We start from the raw sequence: 20,361 nt of genomic DNA, 5'->3' as shown, positions 1-20,361 counted from the left end.
AACACTCTGTTGCCTAAAATGTTCTCTCCTGACGTGCCTTTAGAGAAAACACACAGGCTTCAGATGTCCAGAGTCACTCACACTAAACTAGACAGAGAGAAGATCAGCTGATGCAGAAGGAGAGGAGAACACACATGCAGGATCTTTCCTCTCCTCACTCAGCCCTTCAATATTTTACTGCTCTACTCACCAGCACTGGCTCCTGATTGGCTGAGCTGCTGCACAGTAATGCATGATCTCGCTTTTAACTGGATAGAGGCAATTTATGAGGCCTGTCCAGCATTATTCCCGTTCGCTCGCTTGCTCTCTCTCTCTCTCTCCCTCTCGCTCTCTCTCTCTCACACACACACACACACACACACACACACACACACACACACACACAGAGGACAGCAGAGCTTTGCAATATCAGATGAAGGGGATGAATGAAAGAAGGTGGAATATGTAAGAGAGGGATATGAATGCAGAGAGAGAGAAAGAGAAAGAACACATTTAACACATTTACTGTAACCTAGACTTTCACTGAGCAGCTACACACAATAAGGAAAAGCCCAAGGAATTATATCAGATCTAATAATATTAACAGAACAACTTTAATTACTTTCAAGAGTAAACAGAGAAGTACAAAGGCTGGAGAAATAGAGTAGCTCTATAAGCAGACTTCCGTTATGGTGTGAACTGTTACGGTCTAGAGACTTTCACATCACAAACACGGCAGCTTTGTGTGGTTTTGATTTCACTTCACTGTTTTATCTGCATCTGGGCTTCAGTTTATACCCTGATCTACAACCTAATACACTGACAAAAAAAGAAATAGACAACTGATTAAATTGTGCATGTAGTTCTCTATATACTCTCTGCTGAGATCATTGTGCCATGACTTTGTGTATGATTGACTGATCAGTCCGTGCTAATACTGAAATTAATAAAAACCCCTGAAAGTAAGCGACCACTAGATGGCTCTGTCTACTCTGTTGTTCCAGGTATTTATATAACACTATAAAGAAAAAGAGGTATGGGATTAGTATTAATGATAGTTCTTTCGTGTACTGCTTTACAATAGAAGAAGAAGAATAATGACAAAATGTTCATTTTGGGGGGGAATGACCCTTTAACGTAAATATAATTTTAAGAGATATTTATAAAAAAAAAAAACCACACACTGGTATTAGCAATTTCATTGTACTAAACATGTTTATTTAAATGTAAAATGAGCAATAACCAAAAAATAATAATTTTAATATGCACATAACTCACAATAACAAAATAATCCACTGGATTACAGTTTTTGTTTTCAGTGGTGGCGTGTTACAATGTTTACAATATGAACAGATTCGTGTATGTACAGATATATAGGCTACAGAGATGTTTAATAATATGATATATAAATATTTCATTATATAATAAAATACAGAAATATTTTATTCTCCTGATTTACTCTCTTTATTTACTGCAGTTCGGTTCGACAATTTGAAAAAGAAAAAACGTAACAAGCTGGTTTTTAGCTTTTGAAAGAGCTACTAGACGAAGTGCCATGCTAATGCAGTTTTGAAACAAGCACATACCGTTTATCTGTGTCTCAGAGAATACAGAAACTCATGATGGGGATTGCTGAAAAAACAGTTCAGAGTCCTGGAGAGGAGGAAACATGACAGAAAACTCAACATCTGGCTTCATGGGTGCATCACGCTTCAAAAGGTTTATCTCGTACTTTAAGCTCATTCTTTAGCTATGTTAGCAATTAAAAGTGAACATTAGTCTTTTGAGATTTCACACTGATTTTAGATTGGTAAATATTAGCTGTCAATCACCCAGGAAATGTCTAAAGAAGAGAGAAAATATCATATTTCGATTGTAAACCAAAGTTATAAATAACGTGCTAATGAAGGCGATGAATGAAAACAGGTTTCGAGTGGCTCCTTATGATTCAGTCACACAATTCAAGATATCTTTATGAAGAATTTGATATAAAGAGACTCCAGCCACAGCACTGTTTTGTGTCTCTGAACAACACAGTGTTTCGTTCCTGAACGAATCAACATTTAAATGACTCGGTTCAGTCACAGTGACTCACTTATTAGCAGTTTTAACTTCACATCTTCATTTTTCTTTAATATTTTGAAATATCAGTATTCAATGTTTTATGTTACATGTGCAACCGTAGGCTAAATGCATTTAATTTCTATATCCGCTGTGAACCACACAGAATATTAATTCACACAGCTAATATTAACCAATCCAAAATCTGCATGGAATTGTAAATAAAGATGAAATCTGTTAATATATCAATTGTAGTTGTGTTGCTCATTCATTTTTGGTGGCTGCTAACCTTTTAATGCTGGGAGCACCAGTGCTGCCTAGTAATAAAGTTAACTTTTAATTTAGTTAACATGCTTTGATATCTTAACTTATGGGACAGTTCACCTAAAAATGAAAATTAGATGCTTGCCCCCAGGGCATCCGAGATGTAGGTGACTTTGTTTATTCAGTAGAACACAGTTTGTGTTAAAAATCTTAGTGATCTACTGAAGAAACAGTCACCTACATCTTGGAGTGCACTGGAGGTTAGCAGAGAAACATTATATTTTCATAAAATAACTATGACTACAAAATACCATAAAAAGTGCCATTTAATCAAGGCTATTCTAAATAAGAGAAATAAAATAAGGTTTAGTTTAACCTGATGCTTAAAAACACTATATGGACACATATACATATATGCACACAAAAAACATTATTCAAATGTAAAAAAATAAAATAAAAACACAAAATATAAAAATAAAGACTATAAAGCTATAATTTCTGAATGATACTAAAATAACACAGAATTTCAATTTACCTTTAAATGATGTCATGCCATTGGTTTCTGAAGCTGGTGTGTCTTCATCTTTAAAACAAAAATTGTGAAAATTTTAAAAATTTTGTGCTATTTTTTTTGTTAACCTGTATGTACTATAAGCATAAAACCTGCTTTCTGTTACAATATTATGATTCAAGGGCATAGGTTTGCTTCTGATATTAGTGGGGACCAAAGAGCCATAATATCACATTATATTTGTCCCAAATTATTGTTAATGTTCATAAAGACTTTATTTTAGGCTGGAGGATTATGTAGCCTACATCTTTCATCACAAACTTTGTCTGTCCGTATTAAGTTATCATTTGTATTAAACATCTGTCCTTGAAAGCGCAGTTTTCTAACATATTTACTTTAAATTATTGGGTAATATCAAGGGTATGACGTTTCAGATGAGTCCGATATTGGTAGAGACATGATGTATATACCTTTAGCAGGTCTATTACTGTACCTTTAATCACAGCATCCTCGTGAGCGGCTGAAGCTCGACCAGTGATCAGTTCCTCTTTTTCCTCACAATCTGAATGATAACAGAGACAGTGTTACATTTAAATATACAACATCATAACATCAGGCTGTAAGCAAAGCAAAATGCCAGAGAATTTGTTTTACTTGTTGAGTCACTAATAGTTTGTCACTTAATACTATTACAAAGTAAGGTTTGCAAAATAGTAAACTGCTTAGATTGTAATGCCATTAAAAGCAGATACCCTCCAGCTCTGATGGTCTGTTGTCCATGTACTCCTTCATGGGGGAAGCAGTTTCTGTAGAGTGATTGAAGACTCGTATAAATGTAAATACAGAGAATTTTTACACACACACACACACACACACACACACACACACACACACACACACACACACACACACACACACACAAGTAATGCACAGTGCAAAACTTACGGTTCTTGAAGTCTGTCATTGAGAAGAACAAGTCCTCTTGTGCTGTTTCTTTTACCTCTGATGATAAGAATCGAAAGATGATGATCGTTGTGTTTTTTAGTTATACTGTTTTAACATTTGGGGTCAATAAGATTTGCATTACACACTATAAACAAGGTATAAACCGCTAAAGGCAGATAAACATATAAACCGCTGAAGATACCAACCCCTTCAATAAAAGAGCAATTTGCTACATCTCTGGGCCTTATGCGCAGAGTGCAGTGTGTGTGTGACGCACTGCTTCCTCACACTCCTGATCTCACAGTGGAAATATAATATCGCCACTGTGGGACCAGGAGGAACAGGTATGAAGGTCAGATGGTCACCCTTCTTCCCCTGGCTGCTCCGGATCCTTAACTTATTCTTGATGACTGGCTTATATTAGCTTACTTGTAAAGTCTGTTGCGCGAGCACAGGGATCTGGTGATGCAGCACTCGTGCCCTGACCTGTGGAACCTGCACGGGACGTGGTAGACCTCTGTGACCTTCACCAGGAGATGGTAGATACCTACCTCAGGCTAGGGCCCCCTCTATGCTGCCCTAAAGTGGGGTCTGTTCAGGACTCCCAGAGATGCTCAGTCAGCATGGTGCTTTCCTTTTCTACACGTCAATAGATATATTACCCCGCTGCCCAACTGAAGCAGGGCTGGGCCTGGTCAGCACTTGGATTGGAGTCCTCCTGAGAAAACTAGGTGGATGCTGCACACTGGTCTTGGTTGAGAAGAGACCCCCTACATGATTTGAGCGTACAGCAATACACAACAAAGGGCTACATAAATGCTTCTTTCATTCATTCCTGCAGGATAAGTGGATAATGTCCCCCTCCACTTTGAAAGTCCAAGGCACTGCTAACGCAGCTCACCACGGGGAGGCATCACGTGATTGTCAGGTTCCTCAGAGGTGAGACAAGGTAAAATCCTCTGAAATCTTTTCCTTCATCTTTTCAAGACAGGGGGATCCATTTGAGCTGCTTGACTCAGTTGAGCTGAAGTATTGGTCTTTTAAAACTTTGCTCCTGGTCTCACTTCTATGTCTAGGATGGGGGACCTGCATGAATATTCATTCAATGAGTCATGCCTTATCTGTCGGTCTGTCTGATTCTCATGTTACCTTGAGACCCTGGCCTGGTTATGTGCCCAAGGTTCCCAACACTCCCTTTCTGAATTAGGTAGTTCCCACTGAGGAGGCAGACCCGGCTATTGCGTTGCTGTGTCCCTTTCATGCTCTGGGCTTTTATGTGGAATGCACCCAGAGTTTTAGAAACTGAGTGTTGGCTCATGGGATGGGGGATGTCTTCACCTTGGCATACCAGTCCCAAGGTGAGCTGTGCACCCTAGAAATTGAGGCCTTTTTTCATGCCTGTGGGTGTCAACTTGCAGCACCATTCCCTAGGTATCCGTGTGCCCTTTTCCCAGTTGTTCCCCTTGTGAACACTGGGTACCCTCATTTTCCATAAGGAACCATGATGTCAGTCGACGTAATGTCATATTGACTGACTGAAAGGGAACATTTCAGTTACTTGTGTATACCCGTATTCCCTGAAGAAAGGAGATGTTACATCCCTCTTTCCACAATCTTGAACTGTGCTGAATTGTCATGTTGTGAACCCGCTCCTCAGCATAAACCTGAATGAGTGGTTGCATGCCATCATCTTATATTACTGTATGTATGGGGGAGTGGCTTGGCATGCAAATTCCACTCTCCAGTACACACTGCCCTTTCTGTCTTAAGTTCAGAAGTGATTGAGTTGCCAGGTGGGACCCCATTACGTCAGTCGATGTAATGTCTCCCTTCCCTCAATCAGGGAAAGAGGTTTACACAAGTAACCAAGACATTTTTGGTGTGAATACACACTACAAGCAACAGCATAACATTATATGTATTAATATCTAATTGTACCTGGTTTACGGGTAACTTTTAGAATGATGCATCCAATGATCAGGATGACAATACAACAGACGAGACACCCTGAGATGGCCAGCAGGATTTTTCTCTTGAATACTGTAATAATAAGAGAAATGCACACATGTAGATAAAGTTAGAGAAGATAAATTAACATATAATTATATAATATATTATATAAATGAAGGTTTTCTGGGGAAATATAATCTGTATTATCCCACTAATAATATAAATCAAAAAACTAAAAATGCTATTTCTTATTTTTAATCTAAAGCTTGAAGATCATGAAGATGACCTATTGTTCTAATGCACAAGTTATTCACATCTATAGAGGTTTAATAGCAAATATCCCCATGACTCACTAATATTATTGGCTATGAAGCCGTCACTCAGAGCGGAGTACAGCGGTCTCACTGTGTTAATTCCCTTGCACTTGAATTCCCTTCTGATGTTTTCTTCATTTCCTGTCACTCTGAGTACATCTGAGGATGCGTTGAGCTGCTGTCCGTCCATGAACCAGGTGTAGTTCCAGTTTCTGCCGTCTGAGACGTTACACCTCAGAGTCATATACCCAGTCATAATGTCACCCAGTTCAGTCTCCAGACTCAGGAGTGCAGGCGGACGAGCTAAGAGCAAAGTAATACAGTTATAATCTCGATTAATCGCATCCAAAATAAACATTTTGTACATGTGTGTGTACTGTGTACATGCAACTAACCCTATAAGCCAAACCCTAATTTTTAAGTTTGTTTTACTTGCATTTTCGCAGCTTCCCTATTAAGTCATGTAAAGCTACAAGTCATATAGTCTGAGTGGGAGTGTTTTCGGAAAAAAGGGACGTCAATGCATACCCTCTGAGTGCACTGCCATGGTTGTATATTCTATAAATTAAACTGTAACAAGATGCTTTTATATAGAGTATACCAGTGGTATTCCCAACCAGCTCCTGGCATGTTACAATGAAGCTGGACTCTTCTAAAGTCTGTTTTTGATGCGGCTATGAGCAAAAAGGAGTTAAAATTAGAAACAGTGGACCTTCAAACAGTACCTGCTTTGTAACCAGAGACTAAATAACTGAACTGCCCACTGAAAATCATTTTGAACATAGTAAAGATGCAAATGCTAACACTTTACATTCTGTAAAAACAAGAAAGAAATGTGTAGAAAAACAGATAATGTCTTGGCAGAAAATTGCCAGTTATACACACAGTTGCAATTATAGACATTTGCATTAACTATACTGCACACTGCAATAGAATGCAATGCAAAAATTAAAAAACTATAGTACATATAAACTATACACTAACTACATTATAGTACAATGAACACATTTCTCTTAGACTGTAAAGAAACCAAACCAGTCCTACCAAAAAAATAATAAAAAATAAAAACATACCACCATAATTGTCACCAAGCCAGCAGAGGGAGTTACCTCTGGGTGATCTCACGATCACTCCCTCTGCTGCTACTTCCTGTCAGAGGACTATAAATACTGCAGCAAGCCACTCAACTGCAGGTTGCATTGTTTCGCCTGTTTCGTTGTTAGATCGCCCGTGGATTATTGTCTCTGGTTTATCTGGTTTTGACCCTGCCTGTCTTCTGATTCCGTGATTGTTTGCTGCCTGACCTGACCACCGCCTGTCTCTGGATTTTGCTATTGTCTTGCCTCCTATATATCTGTTAGCCCTGTTCGACGCCTGCCTGTTATGACCATGCCTTCGTTTAATAAAAGCCTGCACATGGATCCGCACGCCTCAGACCCTTCATACGTGACAGAATGCAACCTCACACCAGGATCCAGCGGCTTTTCACCCGAACCATGGCCAGGTATGCACCTTGCAATGTCTTTGCTAACCTCAAGCAGGGCACCCGATCACTTGAGGATTATACTCAGGAATTTCTGGACCTGGCTTACTTCTCTGATTTACCGGACTGTTTGCTAATTGAATTTTTTCACGAGGGAATAAATCAGCCACTCAAAACACAACTTGTTCGAGAGGGTCCACGTGAATCACTGGCACACTTTATTGAGTTTGGTTTAGTGACTGTGGGGTCAGCTCTCACGTTGGGTATTATGGAGGAAGAAGACACTGCATTTATTCCCAAGATGGCCGCCTTCCCCGAGCCGCTGCCCAAGATGGCTGCCGCCTGCCCAGAACCGCTTCCCAAGATGGCTGCCGCCTGCCCAGAGCCGCTTCCCAAGATGGCTGCCGCCTGCCCAGAGCCGCTTCCCAAGATGGCTGCCGCCTGCCCAGAGCCGCTTCCCAAGATGGCTGCCGCCTGCCCAGAGCCGCTTCCCAAGATGGCTGCCGCCTGCCCAGAGCCGCTTCCCAAGATGGCTGCCGCCTGCCCAGAGCCGCTTCCCAAGATGGCTGCCGCCTGCCCAGAGCCGCTCTCAAGATGGCTGCCGCCTGCCCAGAGCCGCTTCCCAAGATGGCCGCCGCCTGCCCAGAGCCGCTTCCCAAGATGGCCGCCGCCTGCCCAGAGCCGCTTCCCAAGATGGCCGCCGCCTGCCCAGAGCCGCTTCCCAAGATGGCCGCCGCCTGCCCAGAGCCGCTTCCCAAGATGGCCGCCGCCTGCCCAGAGCCGCTTCCCAAGATGGTCGCCGCCTGCCCAGAGCCGCTTCCCAAGATGGTCGCCGCCTGCCCAGAGCCGCTTCCCAAGATGGTCGCCGCCTGCCCAGAGCCGCTTCCCAAGATGGCCGCCGCCTGCCCAGAGCCGCTTCCCAAGATGGCCGCCGCCTGCCCAGAGCCGCTTCCCAAGATGGTCGCCGCCTGCCCAGAGCCGCTTCCCAAGATGGCCGCCGCCTGCCCAGAGCCGCTTCCCAAGATGGTCGCCGCCTGCCCAGAGCCGCTTCCCAAGATGGTCGCCGCCTGCCCAGAGCCGCTTCCCAAGATGGTCGCCGCCTGCCCAGAGCCGCTTCCCAAGGTGGTCGCCGCCTGCCCAGAGCCGCTTCCCAAGATGGTCGCCGCCTGCCCAGAGCCGCTTCCCAAGATGGTCGCCGCCTGCCCAGAGCCGCTTTCCAACATGGCCGCCTGCCCTGCGCCGCTTCCAACATGGCCGCCTGCCGCAAAGCCTCCAGTGCCCGTGCCTCGTGCCAAGCCTCCAGTGCCCGTGCCTCGTGCTGCCTCTCCAGTGCCCGTGCCTCGTGCCAAGCCTCCAGTGCCCGTGCCTCGTGCAAGCCTCCAGTGCCAGCGCCTGTGCCAAGCCTCCAGTGCCCGCGCCTCGTGCTAAGCCTCCAGTGCCCGCGCCTCGTGCCAAGCCTCCAGTGCCCGCGCCTGCGTGCCAAGCCTCCAGTGCCCGCGTCTCGTGCCAAGCCTCCAGTGCCCGCGCGCCGCGTGCTAAGCCTCCAGTGCCCGCGCCTCGTGCCAAGCCTCCAGTGCCCGCGCCTGTGCTGCCTCCAGTGCCCGCGCCTCGTGCTGCCTCCAGTGCCCGCCTCGTGCCAAGCCTCCAGTGCCCGCGCCTGCGTGCCAAGCCTCCAGTGCCCGCGCCTCGTGCGCCCGCCCAGTGCCCGCGCCTCGCGGCGCCCGTCCAGTGCCCGCGCCTCGTGGCGCCTCGCCCAGTGCCCGCGCGCTGCGGCGCCTCCGCCCAGTGCCCGCGCCTGCGTGCGCTCCGTCCAGTGCCCGCGCCTGCGGCGCCGCCCAGTGCCCGCGCTGCGCGCCTGCCCAGTACCCGCGCTCGTGCGCCTGCCCAGTGCCCGCGCCGCGTGCGCCTCCTCAACCCACCCTCCCACCCTTACCACACGCCGACGATGGATCCCAGCAGCCCCTGCACTCATCCTCTGCCTCCACCTGGAGCTCGCCACGGGTCTGCCAGTCTCCATTGCCGCCGTGGGTGAAGGATCCTCGCTTCATCGTCCCGCCTCCGAGCCCCGGACTCCAGCTCGGCTTGTAGACCCGTCGGCTTCCCCTAGGCTCCTAGCTCCCTCCTCTCCACCGTGCTCCGTCAATCCACCAGCTTCACCAGGCTCCATCGTCTCTCCGGCTACGCCCTGGTCGGTCGTCGACCATCCGTCGCCTCAGGATTCCTCTCCTCCAGCTTCGCCTCGTCCCTCCGTCCCTCCGGCTCTGTCAGGCTCCTCCTTCCCCGGCTCTACCTCAGTCCTCTGTCGCTCTGGCTCCGCCGCGCCCTTCGCCCCGTCTCCGCATCAGTCGCCAAAGCCTGCGGTGTCGCCTGGGACCTCCAGCGCCTCTGCATCACCCTGGCTCTTCTGCTCTCCGCTTCGCCTCAGTCTCCTCGACCACCTGCTCCACCGCCGTCCGGTCGGCTCCATGGGGTTGATGACCGCTCCCTCTCTATGGCTCCTCCCTCCGTCGGCTCCACCACTGACCATCATGGCTGGGCTCGGCATCGCCTCCCGCCTCCTTACTCCTCCCGTCTTCTCCTGGCTCCTCCCACCGCCTCTTCCTCCTGGTCTCAGCTTGCTGACTCTCCCCCGGAACCCCTCCCAAGCTCCCAGTTATGTTTTGTTTTGTTTGTTTTGTGGAGCGCCAGGAGTCGCTCCTAGGAGGGGCTATGTCACCAAGCCAGCAGAGGGAGCTCTTACCTCTGGGTGATCTGCGATCACTCCTCTGCTGCTACTTCCTGTCAGAGGACTATAAATACTGCAGCAAGCCACTCAACTGCAGGTTGCATTGTTTCGCCTGTTTCGTTGTTAGATCGCCCGTGGATTATTGTCTCTGGTTTATCTGGTTTTGACCCTGCCTGTCTTCTGATTCCGTGATTGTTTGCTGCCTGACCTGACCACCGCCTGTCTCTGGATTTTGCTATTGTCTTGCCTCCTATATATCTGTTAGCCCTGTTCGACGCCTGCCTGTTATGACCATGCCTTCGCTTTAATAAAAGCCTGCACATGGATCCGCACGCCTCAGACCCTTCATACGTGACAATAATACAATAAGGTTTTAACTATTCTATTTTATTTACAAAATCATTATTTTTGGCATACCTATGTGTGGATGTATAAAAAAGATGACTCCTACCTCTTATGGTCAGTTTTATAGACTGTGAAAATGTGGTCCCCCTCCTTCCTACTTGACAAGTGTATGACCCATCATGAGAGAGTTCAGCACTGGGGATGATGTAAATGTGACTATTTTCTTGAGTAGAATCTTTTTTCCATTGATATTCCCATTGTGACGTCTGCTCTTGAATGTTACAAGTGAGTTTGACTTGTTCTCCTGTGTAGATCTCAGAGTATGATGGATCTTGCTGCAGATTGAGTGTTGGTTTTGATCCTTTATGTTTGTTTAAAAATAAAAAAAGGTTGGTTTTTTTGATGATTGTAGCCTATAGCTCATGAAATTAAAAAAATGCAGTATCTCAAAATATTACAATATTTCCTAAGCTCAATGCCTCAATAAATAAAAAAAATAAAGGATTTTCAAAACAGAAAACTTCAAGTTCTTCAAAGTATGTTCATTTCTGCACTCAATACTTGGCCTGGGCTCCTTTAGCACAAACTCCAGCATCAGTGAGGAGTGAATGGACGTGATCAGTCTTCAGCTCTGCTGAGACACTATTGAGTCTTCAGCTCTGCTGGATTGTTGAACTATGGTCTCAAATAAACATGGCTGTGTTTCATAATGTAACAGATTTATCCATGTGACAGACTTACCATAAACTTTTAACGAATGCGGTGCACTTTTTTCAGTCGTCACCTTTCTGTGGTGCAGCTCAGCTTGACACACATACTCCCCGTTATGACTGGACTGAACTGAGAGTGTGAGACTGTCTCCTTTCATGTTTGATTCAGCACCGGAGACAATCTTGTCTGAGCCCCTGAACCACATATAAGTCCAGTTGTTAGAAACATGTTCATTCACACAATGCAAAGACACTTGTTCACCAGGAAATGCTTCTGTCCATTCAGACTGGATTTGTAGTTCAGGCAGTTCTAAAGGTAGAGAGAAAAAGGACCGGACTGTTAGATAAATGAGGTAACACCAGACTTAATATTGAGACAAATATTTAATCAAAATGATGTTACGTGTAGCTTAAAAGTTTCTTGTTTATGTAAACATTTAGTCTAAATTACTTGTCTCTCTTGATTGTGCCATTTCATTAACATTTTAACATTTAACATTTGGTATCCAAGTGATTTAAACTCTGTGCAGTGTACAGGCTTGTATTTAGTCAGGCACTATAAACACAAAAAAATATTATAAAGCGGTAAATTGTGGACTCACTTTGGACTTGCACTCGTAGAGTCATACTGTCCACAGAAAAGTCTCCTCTCTTTGCTTTGCAGTGATAGTCTCCAGTGTCAGTGACAGATAGCGAGTCAAGGGTCAATTCTTCATTCGTGTTTAGAGCACTTAAGTTTTTATACCACTGGTATTCCCAGCTATTACCGGACATGTGACAATGAAGCTGGACTCGCTCATTAGTATAGAAGGGTTCAAACCACTGATGCTTATTGATGCTTGGTCTTGGTGTTTTATCTAAAAGTCACAGTAGTTGAATTTAAAATAATGAGCTCACTTCATACAATAATTGCTTTGAATTGCATGTGTTTTTATTTTTTATAATCCAAGACTAAATTAACTCATGCTACTAATGGCTTAGTCTGACCACTGTAAAGAAAAGTAGACAGGAAACTTCATCAAACTATATTATAGGTATATTTACTGTAAATTTGAAGTGGCAAAGCTTTTGCTCGTCCTGTAGTCACTGGTGTTCTCGTCTTATGTTTTCCTCTGCAGGTGTATTCTCCTGAATGTTTTGCTTTAGCTGAGAGTGTGTCTTCAGAGGTGTCCTTATCCCTTCTAAGCAGAGCTTCATTTCTAAACCATTCAAAGCCCCATTCATTTGAATCTTTACCGATTGAACACTTCAGGGTTACTTTTTCAGTTGGGTAAAATGGTTTCCACAGAGGCGCTACTGACAAGTTTGGCTGAGGCGGTTCTGCACAAAAAACAAGAATAATATTACAGAACTGAACATTTTTGACACATTGTATTATGTCTGAATGTATAGAAATGATGACTCCTACCTCTTATGGTCAGTTTTATAGACTGTGAAAATGTGGTCCCCCTCCTTCCTACTTGACAAGTGTATGACCCATCATGAGAGAGTTCAGCACTGGGGATGATGTAAATGTGACTATTTTCTTGTGTAGAATCTTTTTTCCATTGATATTCCCATTGTGACGTCTGCTCTTGAATGTTACAAGTGAGTTTGACTTGTTCTCCTGTGTAGATCTCAGAGTATGATGGATCTTGCTGCAGATGGAGTGTTGGTTTTGATCCTGTATAATTATTCAAATCCTTTAAATCTGAATACGATTACGTTCACGCAGATTTACTTCATGGTTTCAATGAAAGACCAAGAAACTTGGGTTACTTGACTGTAACCCTGTTACCTGAAAAAGTGGGAACTAGATGCTGCAAGTAACCCGAGATGTTCTCTTGTCAAAAGCTACTTTTAATGCAGCATTCAGTAACACTAATGGAAATGAGAAAACCAACACCGCCACACTGAAAGTTTCTGGACCCCCCAGGATGGTGTAGTGTGTGCACACAAGCATTAAAAGATGTCTCAGACATGACTCTGGGATGTTGGCTCAAGGACATGAAAGCCCCAGAGTAGCATGGACATCCAAGCTGAGAATCTGACAAATGTGTGTGGACACCTCCAGCCACAATCTTAGGATAGGAAGAAACCCGCTTGGTTTAACTAGAGATAAAGCATGACTGCATGCCAGGGTGATAGCATTCCTCACCCAGTGTGACACTGTTTGTCCAGTGGCATCTATAGCATATGAAAAGCTGCTCTGATTTACACCACTGGTTAGTGTAGTGGAAGCAAATCTGAAGACACAGTATGGACACAATACTGGACACAGTAAGTCTTTTTTGCTCCAGTGTCATGAATATATACCATATGTGCCTGAGAGCGATTTCTATTATAGACATGGTAGCCAATGGTGGAGGATGTATTTAAGCCATAATTTATAGCCATAATTTTGAGGCAATTGATGTGCCGAACAAGATGACCTCTCCAGATCCCTTGGGCTGGATGGTCATCCAAGTCTGCATCTCTGCACCCGCGGCAATCCCGAGGGGACATGCACCCCGTTTGGTCGAAATGACCATTTTCCGTGCATGAAGGAGAAGAAGGGGAAACACCATAGCTGAGGTCCTTTTCCGTGCCACCTGGCAGAAAACTGTCATCTAGTTTGGAGGATCTGGGGGTCTTTTGCTCCTGTGGCCATTCCATTCCAATCTAAAGAAACTATGAGACATGCTTTGGATGCAGTTCCTGATTTGGTGAGAGCATGAGAGAAGGGGGAGGACCTTCATCTTGAGCCTCAGCCAGGTCAAAGTGTGATATTGAGGGTGCACTGGCTCATTCTTAGTAAAAGACACTGAGATGAACGCGAGAGCAGCATGCTCTTCCCCCTCATACTCCAAACAAAACTCATGCGAGTCCTAATCAGAGATGAGCCCTAAACAAGAAGGCATGCATCTCTAGGTGGATTAACTTGACATGACTAAACTTTACCTTTCATTTTCACATTCTCATTCATTTTAACACACACACGAAAAGACCTGAAGATGGTCACGTCTATTTATAAACGTCAGGTGAACGTAATAAAATGAGGTCACATACAGAAGGTCATCAAGAGTAGCTTTTGATACGAGAACTTAAGTTTAAGAAACTGAACATTACATTTCTTTCACAAGCATGATGTCATGAACTACGCAGAATTCAATACTCTGAAATAATAAACTTGAAATAAACTAAAAATGTCTGTTTTTTAAAACAGATTCAACCATGACATGGTTTTTTGACCTTGACAGACTTACCATGAACTTTTAACGAATGCGGTGCACTTTTTTCAGTCGTCACCTTTCTGTGGTGCAGCTCAGCTTGACACACATACTCCCCGTCATGACTGGACTGAACTGAGAGTGTGAGACTGTTTCCTTTTATATTTGTTTCACCGCTGGAGACAATCTTGGTTTGGCCCTTGAACCACATATAGTTACAATTTTTGAGTGCATCTTGCATCTTACACTTCAAAGTGACTTTTTCACCAGGAAACGCTTCTGTCCAGTCAGACTGAACTTGTGATTGAGGCATTTCTGAAGAAAAAAATAAAAATAAATCAAACTGTAAGGTAAATGTGTTAATACAAACAAATAACACACAGCCACATACTCAACCTAATATACACTAATGTTCAAAATTATCCCTATTTTATGAATTTTATAATGAAATTAGTACTTAGAGGATACATTCAACTGAATATATTGATAATAATAAATCATGTTTACTGAGCTAAGTATATCAGAAGATCAGGTGGCACTAGAGAGTAATGATGCTGAATATTCAGCTTTGCCAAAAACAGAAATGCATTATATTCTAAAATATGCACGCTATAATAATATATATGCTATGAATATATATAACTGACCAATACTATTTGAACCTTATCCAAATCAGTTTTGTTAAAGGGGATCGTTGGATAATTTGTTGGAGAAAACCTGTGAATTTAATAATTTTTTTTGTGCTATTTTCATTTTCTGGGATTCAAATATACATTGTGGTGATGTCACAATTTGCCTTTGGTACATCTTTGATGCGTCGATGTATATTAAATTATTCTTGTGTAATAAAAAATATAAAAATAAATCTATAAAAAAATTTAAAAGGTTTGTCCGATGTTTTATTGAACTACAGCTATTTATCATCATAAGTTTGTATCCAATGATTCTAATATTGGCCTAATAATATAATATAATATAATATAATATAATCTATATAATATATATAAAATAAAAAAAAAAAAAAAAAATAAAATATATATATATATATATATATATATATATATATATATATATATATATATATATATATATATTATTTTATATCGCTGAGCTCAAAAACTGCACAGTTTTAATGCATATTTTTGCTTTGTATATTGTGATACACAATAAAACCTAACTTCATGTAACATGCTTTATCATAGGTATAGGATTATATGTTCCTCAGGCTTAATTCGTGAGCTGCACATATACAGGTATGTTATGTCCGAAGTAGGCCTACTCAGAGACGCCGTTGCCAAGTGTTCGATGGCAAACATCATAGCTCATAAAACTGTGTTTTAAAGACTGTACATGCTCAAGCGTTTACACCAATAAGTCCATATAAGCCCATATAAAACCCTGAGCACTATGCCCACTTCATTAGAATTGCGGTGATCTAACCAGTGCTAAAACCAGTGAGCATTTCTCAGAAACAACAACAGCTAAGCATTGGTTCTGCTCTGACGACTTCATCAGAATCATTTGTTTACCTTTGACTTTCAGTTGAAATGTATTACTTTGTTGAGTAGTTACTTGTCTGTTACTGAGTTTTCCTCTACAAGAATATTCTCCAGAATCAGAGTGTTTTACATTCAATGTTTGGACGTCGTCTTTTTCTGAAGTCCAGCTATCTTTTATCCACTCGAAGATCCAGCCCGAAGAACCGTCTTCAATCTTACACCGCAGATTGATTTTTTCAGTCACAAAATATTCTGTCCATTCAGGATTCACCGTGAGCTGCGCTTTAGGAGGATCTATACGGAAAAAAAAAACAGGCAAATATTATTCACTCCATAATCACACCCTGACCTTTCAACCTACTTCCACAGAATCGGCATTGGTGCTGGGAATAGAGGGAAATGTAAAGAGCCTAATTTATTTATCATAAACATTGCGATATTCATTTACCTTTCAGAGTTAAAGTGTAAACATCACTTTTTTCAGACCGAGTCTCTCTTCTTTTTCCTTTGCATTCATATTTTCCGTTCTCGTTCACAGTGATGCTGCGCTGATGTTGACCAAGATCTTTTGAGTCCTTGTACCAGTCATACTGTAACCCCGGGGGTCCTTCAGAGATCTCACAGCTCAGAGTGACGCTCTCAGTATTGTACAGCACCCCATGATCTGGATTCACAGTTATCTTGGGCTTGGAAATCTGAACTGGAGATTCTAGAGGATGAATAATAGATAATAGATTAGAGAAGCTAATTACACAGCTGTGTGAAAAATTTGACTTGAAACTTGAAAATACAATAAAAATCCCAATCTGAATCTCACCAGTAGTGCTGTTTTGAGACATTGCTTGCGCCAACACTGCCACTATGAATTAACACAAAGATTCAGAGATCTCAGGGTGAAAAGTGATGGTTTTAGTTTTTCAATTTGAAATCATAGCTGAAACACCAAACATGGCATCCTACCTGTCAAAAGCAAGATTTTGAACCTTTCCATTTGCAGCTGCAGTCAAAACAGAGCAGTCAGCGAAGACAGACCTGGCATGAGTAAGAAAAGCTTCCCGTTATGACCACTTATAATGAAAATGTGACAGGAAATCATGATGTCAGTAGTCATGTCTACTTCTATTTAACCTATAAACTGAATAAATACATGAAAGGATCGTGTCTTTATTAAAGTGCGTGTTCGTGTGTGGGAAGTAAGAAACTATTGCGTAATAAAAAATGCAATATTATGCATTAAACGTGTTGTAGATACACGAGTGTGTTTTAAAAAAAATAAATAACTGCATTTAAATTACTTACTTGTCGAGTTTTGTTTTTTGTTCTGGTTTCTGTTTGAATTGTTGTGGGTGAGCTTCAGTGCATCGCTTCAAAAAATGTTGATGAATGAGTTTGATGTCATCTTTGTTCCTCCAGAGTCATTAGCCCTGATGGGTTTTTACAGGCATTCGAGACCGCAGCAAAAGAACACAAGAAATTAGTGTGAACCAGAGAAACATAAAATGTGTGCACAGCAATAATAGACAGAAGGAAATGTTTTGAGGATTAATAAATATGAAATATTCTCCTGAGACCCAGAATTTTTTTTTTTAATTAAGTGTTGTTTTATGTTATTACATTGTTTAGAGGATGAAAAAATTAAAAAATTATATTTTATTCATATTTTATTTCTGTCATCTGTAGAGAACAATAGGACTACAAAAAAAAAAAAAAAAAAAAAATTCTCAACTATGTTACATTTCCCTACACTTGTTTTCCCATTAAACACAATTGTATCCATACACTGTGTTTAATTTACATAACGTACTGTTAGGTCAGCATGTTGAAAAACAAAATGATCATAATGGGAGTAAAAATCGGCCAGAGTGTTCATAATAACATCTAATATTAAAATATTGTTCTTTAAAGACCCCGGAGAAGGTGTTGTCATGGTGAATCTTCCAAACATCTGGTATCTCAGTAAAGCCCTGAACGTGCTCTGTACAGGACATCCAGGTTCAGAACCGTGTGAGATCGTGACCTGTGACATTCTTTTTATGCATGATTGAGACCACCTCTCGATCAGGCGTGTGGCCAACCAACATCCTGTGCTAGGTGGGTCTTTTTTTTTTTCATTACGTGAGCACACTGACACATTTGGAGTTTTTTTTGTGTGGTTGTAGACTAGTGGTTAATGAAACGCCTACCAACAACAGTTACATTATTAGACCAAACAGCACCTAGCGCATAAGAATTAACTTGTAAATAATAATAATGCATAATTCTCAACACTCTCCATGAACTGTACTCATCCAGACCTGGCAAAATCACTCTGGAGTCCTCACACCATTGAGTGGTTCAACTGTGAGAATGCATTTTGTGCTACCCAGTCTAAAAAAAAAAAACGGAAGGATTTTACTTATACCCGATTCATATTCAATCATTTCTTCTCCCCACTGGGTAGCTCATGCACCAACATTAGTGGTTCAACTGTGAGAATGCATTTTGTGCACAAAGAAAACTAAACGAAGGACTTCGATTATATTCAATCATTTCTTCTCCCCCTGGGTAGCTCACGGCCATTATCAAGCGTGCCACAATGTATGCGAGAAGAAATCATTGAATAAAGCTGTTATTTTCAGAGTACTCCCGGATTTCATCAGACATATCTTTTTGTTACAAAGATGAACGAAAGCCTTATATGTTTGGAAAGACATGAAGGTGAGTAATGGCAGAATTTTCAGTTTTGGGGTGATCTTTAATTCTTAAACACAAAGAGACTCTTTAACCTAGATATTGTAAGATTGAGACTAGGACTAGGGCCTTAAATGACCAAATACCTTCCAAATCTATTTAAGGGTAATAGTTTAATTAATAGCCCCTTTCCCGCTCTAATACCAGTACGTTTCTGTAAAATTACTGGAACAACTTAAATGCACTGCTCACAAAGGCAACAATGTTCCATCTTTGCAAAAACACCACTCACACATCATTTTCAAATTATTGGTAAATTAACCAGGAATGACCTCTAAACAGTTCTTCCCTCTATGGCTTACTTCTCTCACTACCTGGAAAGCTGACCTAACACCTTGACAAAGTCTAAACTAGCTAATTAACTTCACTGCCAGTTACCTTCTGTCCTTCAGCAGCCTCCTTCCTGCTGGTCCCATCCCACTGTTTAGATCTTCCGGTCCCATCTGAATTTTTCGTCCCACTCCACTGGTCTGTTTTGCTGATGACGCTTCCACCCAGATCCTTCGGTAGCATCTGGTCTCTTCAGAGTTTTGGCTCCGTCTGCTCTGTCAAGTGTTCGCTATCAATTAGGAATTTGTGTGCTATTTTGTGCAATCTTTCATTTATGAAGTCACATCTCTAGCATTTGTAAAACCACATTTTCCATCTTAAAAGATCTAGATGCTCTCAAAGTCTGATAATACCTAGAATATCAAAATCAGCTGTGGGTGGTAGACAATGACAAGCCCTTGTGAAGACCTCATCCACATGATAGCCATCGGCACAGACCCTTAGTGACCGTGAGAGCCAGTCCTCTGTACAGGTCTTGATGTCAGCTTTGATTCAGTCGCCATATTTATACGTGTTTTGCAAGTCGGCAAATCTGTGGCTAATGCGTATAGATTTGTACGACCTTACTCGTACGATTTGCCTAAAACCCAAGTGATGTGTAGGTTTAGGGGCGGGGTTAGGTGTAGGTCACTCGTACAAATTCATACGAATTGGCGAATCATAAAATAATCGTATTAATTTGTACGATTGGCGTCACCTCGTAAAATATGTATGAACTGCCGTACTTGTTGTCATATTAAATTATTAAACACAGAATTTTTGTCAAGTTTCAAATTGATATACAGTATGTGAAATAGGTAATTTCACATATTTTAAAAAAAGCAAAAAAATTGTTTTGTTAAGAATATCAGTAAACGATTGTTGAAAAAAATCTATTTAAAACGATAAAAAAAGATAAAACATCAGACCAATGACAACAGCATATGATGCAGACCTTAGGACTTTTTAAAACACTTCTGCCCATATTATTATTATTATTTATTTATTTATTTTTAAAAATGAGCTTTTTATGCATGAATGAATGAATGAATGAATGAATGAATGAATGAAGACAATATGAAACATTAGCGTATTGTTCGCCCACTCTTGTCTTTTCGTGTTGGTCTGAATGAAAATGTAAGTTCATTCTTCACCACTAGATGGTGCTTTTGGAGAGTGAAAATAGCGGTTTCCCCGGTAACGCTGTACACAAAGCGCTCACAAACAAGGCTTTAGCCAATCAAACCAATCCCTGCAGATTAGCTTCAAGCAAAGGACTCCCATAACCAAAATATGAACCTTTCATTATCCAAAATAGGGGGAAACCTGAATAATTTAATATTAATAA

The 20,361-nt window shown here is 42.0% G+C and overlaps 1 protein-coding gene across 2 annotated transcripts; it reads right to left on the bottom strand.

Annotated features, from left to right (window-relative positions):
- Positions 1-1,194: 1,194 nt before the first annotated feature.
- On the bottom strand, positions 1,195-17,389 carry LOC122328782 (Fc receptor-like protein 3). 2 transcript variants are annotated; one of them, XM_043224718.1, is made up of 18 exons: positions 17,274-17,389; positions 16,935-17,006; positions 16,792-16,833; positions 16,423-16,683; positions 16,005-16,268; positions 14,512-14,790; positions 12,696-12,950; positions 12,332-12,607; positions 11,890-12,144; positions 11,319-11,597; positions 10,684-10,938; positions 6,064-6,327; positions 5,699-5,800; positions 3,761-3,817; positions 3,568-3,621; positions 3,309-3,377; positions 2,840-2,887; positions 1,195-1,632 (listed from the first exon to the last, which is right to left on the bottom strand). In XM_043224718.1, the coding sequence occupies exons 2-18, from the start codon at positions 16,963-16,965 to the stop codon at positions 1,625-1,627; spliced, it is 2,799 nt and encodes a 932-aa protein (XP_043080653.1). In that variant the 5' UTR covers positions 16,966-17,006; positions 17,274-17,389; the 3' UTR covers positions 1,195-1,624. The 2 variants fall into 2 exon arrangements, with proteins under 2 accessions (XP_043080653.1, XP_043080654.1); XM_043224719.1 differs by lacking the exons at positions 10,684-10,938; positions 11,319-11,597; positions 11,890-12,144; positions 12,332-12,607.
- Positions 17,390-20,361: the final 2,972 nt, after the last annotated feature.

Source organism: Puntigrus tetrazona, chromosome 23 (genome assembly GCF_018831695.1).
Source record: "Puntigrus tetrazona isolate hp1 chromosome 23, ASM1883169v1, whole genome shotgun sequence".
Classification (NCBI taxonomy): domain Eukaryota; kingdom Metazoa; phylum Chordata; class Actinopteri; order Cypriniformes; family Cyprinidae; genus Puntigrus; species Puntigrus tetrazona.
The sequence above is the reverse complement of the archived record's forward strand: the minus strand, read 5'-3'. Positions and strand labels throughout refer to the sequence as shown.